Source organism: Macaca mulatta, chromosome 15 (genome assembly GCF_049350105.2).
Source record: "Macaca mulatta isolate MMU2019108-1 chromosome 15, T2T-MMU8v2.0, whole genome shotgun sequence".
In the NCBI taxonomy this organism is placed as follows: domain Eukaryota; kingdom Metazoa; phylum Chordata; class Mammalia; order Primates; family Cercopithecidae; genus Macaca; species Macaca mulatta.
This window is the reverse complement of record NC_133420.1, coordinates 49,015,011-49,021,163: the sequence shown is the minus strand read 5'-3', so window position 1 is coordinate 49,021,163 and position 6,153 is coordinate 49,015,011. Positions and strand designations below refer to the sequence as shown.

General features: G+C 48.9%; 1 protein-coding gene across 29 annotated transcripts in view; it reads right to left on the bottom strand.

The window, feature by feature from the left end:
• Positions 1-336: 336 nt before the first annotated feature.
• The window catches only part of PTPN3 (protein tyrosine phosphatase non-receptor type 3), a 122,430-nt gene continuing 116,613 nt past the window's right edge, over positions 337-6,153 (bottom strand). For all 29 annotated transcript variants that reach the window (XM_077968358.1, XM_077968353.1, XM_077968350.1 and 26 more), the window contains 4 exons: positions 5,556-5,684; positions 4,456-4,601; positions 3,804-3,939; positions 337-1,734 (listed from right to left, as the gene is read on the bottom strand). In XM_077968358.1, the coding sequence (XP_077824484.1) occupies positions 1,657-1,734; positions 3,804-3,939; positions 4,456-4,601; positions 5,556-5,684 (489 nt within the window). In that variant the 3' untranslated portion in view covers positions 337-1,656. The remainder of the gene's footprint in view (positions 1,735-3,803; positions 3,940-4,455; positions 4,602-5,555; positions 5,685-6,153) is intronic.

Sequence of the window (6,153 nt, the reverse complement as noted above, 5' to 3'; positions counted from 1 at the left end):
GCAAACTTTCTGGTGGTTTCTTGTTTTCAGTATGGGGTTATGGTACTGTGTGACATCTCCCTTCCACCTCTGCCACTTAGCAGTAAAACATCCATGTGGAAAAGACAGAAAGCATGCAAGTAAATATGCTAGCTCTGGAGATAAAGAACCCCTATATAGGTCTTTATCTGTCTTGCCACCAGCAAACTATTCAACTGGCACCGAATTTGCTGAATATCAAAATGGCTTCATTTATGTGCATTATAATATGAAAACATCTTTTCTATAAATACCATTAAGAACCTGGCTTAACTTCCTCTTCTGAGTACATAAAAACCGCTGTTTAAAAATACCACATTAAATGTTTATGCAATTTATTTTCCTTAAATAATAATTTGCTACAATCCTGTCACAAATTTTAAGAAATTTAACACAGTATTCACAAAGGCAGAATTCTTTAGGACAATCAAAATGATGGTGTTCTTAGAATAAATTAACATCAGATTGTGTTTATATTCAGATAGTCTGATCCTCTCCTTTGAAATGCAATGGAGACCATTGTGACTGGGGGTGAATGCACACATTTGTTCTTCTATACAGAGATTCATTCTTTATATATACTCAACGGTAATTTGAATCGTTAGGAATCCTGAGAAACACTCACCCCTGGGCACACACACGTATACACCCGCGTGGCCAACCCTCCAGAAGCTGCGTTTCCCATGGTTCAATTACTAGAAGCTCTTTTCTCAGAAGGCCAAACATTCGGAATATTTAGATGACACTGTCCCATCTCCCCTTGGGAAAATCATAAGGTTTCAAGTGGAGGAGCTTGAAGTAGCAGCAATACATGTAGGAGATTCAGTAGTCGGTGATTCCAGTCGTGGGTGCTGAGTGTGCAGTAGGAGGCAAGCAGAGGCAAGAGACACACCTGCTTCTACAACTAAGCCACAAGATGACCAGAACACACTGAGAGTCCCAGTTCTCAGAGCCTCAGCTGAAAATTCACCTGAATGCACATTACTAATCCAGGTCAGACACCAAGAGGGAACCTGAAGAGGGACACGATTCTCAGAAACATGAATATTGGAAGTCGCTGGGAGATGGGACAAAGGGAGGGAGGGCAGAGAGGTGTTGCTCAGCATTCAGCCTGACCCCCAGCACCCTGCCATCTAGTACATTCGTCAGGGTTTCCTTAGCATCGGGGCAGGTGAATCTGAACTGTTTCAGCTCCACCTAGAAGCACAGAAAGCTCAGCCCTTACAGTATGACACATAGAAACAAACAAAACATCCAAACAACCCGAGATAACCACACCATCTTGTTGCTGGGAGGTCAACAGCTCTGTGGGTGTCCCGTCTCAATTGCTCCAGGATGCCGACAGGGGTGTGTGTGGTGACGTTAGGGAAGAAGGCATTAGGACAGGCCTCAAACTGAGATCCCTTTTGTATCTTTCCATAGAAATACAGGCCTACATGATGCCATAATTGCATGCTTATCTACACCAGTTCCTATGTACACGGTATCTTTTCTATAGAAGTTTAAAGTGCCTGGGTTCAGAGGTGCCCATTCCCTTCCCACAGCTACTGGTTCCTCTTGCTGCTTCCAGAGAGGTCTGTCCTCCTCTCTCAAGGAGGATGCCCTTGGGAAAGAGGAATGAACGTTTTCACAGTTGTCTTAACTAGGATCCAGCATTTGGACTAAACCTTCTTCATACACACGAAGAATCGCTTCACACACAAACTTGTACTGGCTCTGGAAAAGAAAACAAAGCTGTCAAGTCCTGTAGCTCCAGGAAATGCTGCCTCCCACCCTGTACCGGTGGGTCTTTTGCAGCATTTGTAAACATTCCCTGAGCGCCAACTCTGGGCCACAGGCCAGGTACACCTGTGAAGCCCTAGTTCCATTATGACGCGGGGAGGGGGCACTCCCAGAGAGAGATGGACAAAGTGTCATGGAAACATGACAGAGGGAGGAACTGGCAGTCCGGGGGAGTTGGGAAGGAGCAAAGGTCCCTGCAGGGTGGCCATTCTTGTAAGTGGAAGTGTGGAAGCCCCAGTAAGAGCCCATTTTGAGAAATGGGGTCAGTGAGCCTGCTCTTGGACTCAACACCTGGGCATGTGGAGGAGGAGGGGTTGCCCAGGTGGGCTGGGACCTAGTTGTGGGCACCTTGTGCTGGGGTAAGGAGTCTGGATTGTTTTACAAAGCAGAGCCACTGAAAGAGGCTCTGCAGGATACACTTATTTATATTAGCAAATACCTAAGAAACATATTATAGCAAAGTATACAGGGGGGCAAAAAAGCATTTAGTCTGAGCTTCTCTGGCTAGGAAAGTCAATCAATATCTATCTATCTATCTATCTATCTATCTATCTATCTATCTATTCATTCATTCTCCGGCTAGGAAAGTCAATCAATATCTATCTATCTATCTATCCATCGATCTATCTAGTTTTTGAGACCGAGTCTTGTTCTGTCACTCAGGCTGGAGTGCAGTGGCGTAATCTTGGCTCACTGCAACCTCCACCTCCCAGGCTCAAGCAATTCTCCTGCCTCAGCCTCCCAAGTGGCTGGGACTATGGACACATGCCACCATGCCTGGCTAATTTTTGTATTTTCAGTAGAGATGGGGTTTCGCTATGTTAGCCAGGTTGGTCTCGAACTCCTGATCTCAAGTGATCCACCTCCCTCAGCCTGCCAAAGTGCTGGGATTACAGGCGTGAGTCACCGTGCCTGGCTTCCAGCTGGGAAAATCTTCCAGGATGATGAACTTTTTTCTTTTTAACCAGTCACGAGGTCTTCCATAGCAAAAAACAAGGCAGAGAATGGCCCTAATAACATAAGCCGATTTTTTTTCTCTTAAGATTTTCTGGGTACAAACTAATATAACACTACCAAAGCTTAAGATCTATCAGGGAAATCTTATAAACTTTGTCCACAGCCAGTGAAGAGACACAGCTGGTTGGAACATACAGCTCCTGCTCCTTTCTTTGCTAACTCCTCACGTATCCTGGGGGTTTTGCCAGAGAGGCCACTTCTCTAGGAAGCCTTCTTAGACCTTCCAATCCTGCTTTAGGTAACTCTTCCACCATGTTCTCAGACAGCCCTCAACTTCCCTCATTGCTGCTGACACTTAGCATAGACTAATCCAGTTCTCCTACTAGATACAAGCTTCAGTCTCTGCACCATTCTTTGTCAAATGAATGAATGAATGAATGAATGGATGAATGTGGGATGGTCCCCATTTTGCACAGGGAAGCTGAAGCTTGGAGAAAGGTTCAGGACTTATGCAAAGGTTGTTCCATTTGTGGTGCGGCCTTAATCATGCTCTTTCCACACCGCTTCACTGCCCCGCTTGCAATTCCAGGGGAAATCCCCAAGAGTTCCTCTTGAGGACAAGAGGATGTTGCACATGACCCTACTTTGAGCTCTGTCCTGCCCGTGGAGGACACTGCAGCTACTCAAGCACCACACGAGTGGGCCAGAGCTCAAAGTAGGGTCATATGCAACATCCACTGAGCCAAAAGGGGTACCCAGGTCTAGGTGGCTGGGGGGGGTGATGGACAAATAATTGTTCAATGATACAGAATGCAACCAGGGCTGTTCCCTGACAGACGGGCTGGCAGGAAATAAACCACAGAGGCAGCAGAGCTCAGAGGTGAGATGGGTGTGGGCTGTAGCCGCTGATAAGATCTGTGACCTTGGGCAAGTGATTCAGTCCCCCTGAGCTGCAGTCTGTTGACTCACAAAGCCCTTCTCTCAGGCCTGCCTGGTGTAAGTGCTCAGAAAGCGCCAGCCACTGTTATTACTGGATTTCTACTCACTGATGTCTGCACCATCATGGCGCGCTGGTCTCGCATTTTTCGGACAATATCCAGTGGGTAAACGGGCAGGTTCCTCTCAGTTAGGCACATGGCTGTTTCCATAGTGACCAACACACCGGTTCGACCTATTCCAGCACTGGAGAGGGGACAGAAGAGAGACTTGGGATTTGACTGAGTAGCCTTTTCTTCGCGTGGCCCAGCGAGCAGTTCCCCACTGACTCCAAAGGGACTTTCCTCCCCTAGCCTTTGAGAAGACAAAACACACACTCAGGGTGTGCTCTCAAACAGGCTGAGACAGCCTATCCTCACACATCCGAGGCTGGGGCCTAGCAGGCAGTGGAAAGAGGGCCACTGTGAAGTGCCAAACCCACTCTCTTTCTCACACACACCTATGACAAAGGTCAGCTGACAGAAGGACAGGAGAAAGGTGTGTGAGGGGACTTTCTTCTTCAGTTCTGTGCTACATTCACAAAGTTAGGATTTCATAAAATTCCAAATCACTTTTGAAATGGTGAAGAACCACAGTCAACAGAGGTTTGTAAGGGCACACTATTTTGTGGGATGTAGGGTGGGTCTGGCGCCTGCCAATTCTCTTCAGGCCTTTTCCAACGGGGAAAGGATTCCAAACCTAACAAAACAGCAAGCGCCATACCTGCAGTGAACTAGGACGGGCTCGCTGTCCACTCTCAGAGACCTCACATAGTTTACAAATTCCAGAAAGTCAGAGGAGTCATCGGGCACACCGTGGTCAGGCCACGCGACGTACTGGAGATGTGTCACTGTGTGTTCTTCTCCGGTCTGTGGGAGACGCAGTGGCCTTGGTGAGCCCATCCTGGTGGTCAGCATGAGGACCCAGCCCCAACCCAGACACAAGGGTGGCCCTGTCTCCTGATGCTTTCTCCCTCTGTGCACAGCCCCGCTGTGGCCACTAGCAATTCCTTCCCTCCTTCCCCAAAGATCCCCATCCCCTCTCAGGCTCCGCTGTGGGCCTGTCCTGCAGGGCTGCCTTCCTTGATCACTTCTGCCCAGATCTCCTCCATTTGCTCCTATGGTACTTGCCATTAGGGGCCACACATGCTCACTGTTTTTTTTTTGTTTTTGTTTTTTTCCAACTGTGGCAAAATACACTAACATGAGGCTTACCACTGTAACCACATGTAAATGTACAGTTCAGCGGCACTGAGAATACTTGCAATGCTGTACAGCCATCACCATTACCTATTTCCAGAACTTTAAAATATCCCACAAACATAAACCCCGCACTCATTATGCCATATGGCATAATGTCCATAGATCTCCTTTCTCCTCCTTCCCCAAGCCCTTGGCAACCGCCGTTCTACTTTCTGTCTCTATGGACTACTCTAGGCACTTCACAGAAGTCGAATCCTACAGTATGTGTCTTTCTATGTCTGGCTTATTTCACTTAGCATAATACACTCAAAGTTGCCCTATGTTGTAGCAGGGGTCAGAATCTCCTTCCGTTTAAAGGCTGAATCATATTCCATTGTATGGACAGACCATGTGCGGTTTATCCATTCCTCCGTCGATGGATGCTGGGCTGTTTGCACCTCCTGCCTGTTGTGACTAGGGCCACTATGAACTCTGGGCCTCAGCTGTTTGATGGGCAGTCTTGCGCGCTTACTGACACCAGGTGGAAACAGAGGACACAGCTAGAAGCGTGACCACCTGAAATGACAGCAGCCGCTGATTCAACACCTGCCCCTCCACTGTGCCCCTCAGGCTGCGGCTCACCTGGGTGTTTGTGACCAGCATTTCTCGGGACACATAGGCAATGGTGCAGTCCTCTGACTGACACTGGATGTGAAAGCTGCCGTAGTCCATGACGTCGGGGGGATCCGGCCAGTACTGGTGACATTTGGTCTGTAAGGAACCACCGAGAGTATATGTGAGCTCCCTCTGTGGGGTGTCCATGCAAGCAGTTAACCCTGGACAGGCGGACAGGTTAGGCATCCTCTCATGCACACCCGAGAGAGCTGATGGGAGAAAACAAACTCAGCCAAGTCCATCAGCTGTTTCTCAGGGCGGGGTGGGGGCAGCCTGCCAGGGACCAGGCCATAGGTCTCCACTCAGCCCCAGGCTGCAGCCTGGAGGAGGAGGACGAGAGACGCAGCGTCTTCAGCACCAGTGGCCTCAGATGCAGGACCTTGGCCTGTGAGCAACCTCTCTACCCTCCCCGACCGCAGCCCCTCATGCCCCTCCCCGCCTCCAACGGCCCCTCATCCTGCACCCTTCCTCCACCATCCTCCCCACCCTTTTGAGGGGGAGGCCTCCAGGCATGGCAGTTAAGGGCACACATCTGGTGTCACACACAACTCCGCTGGGATCCTTT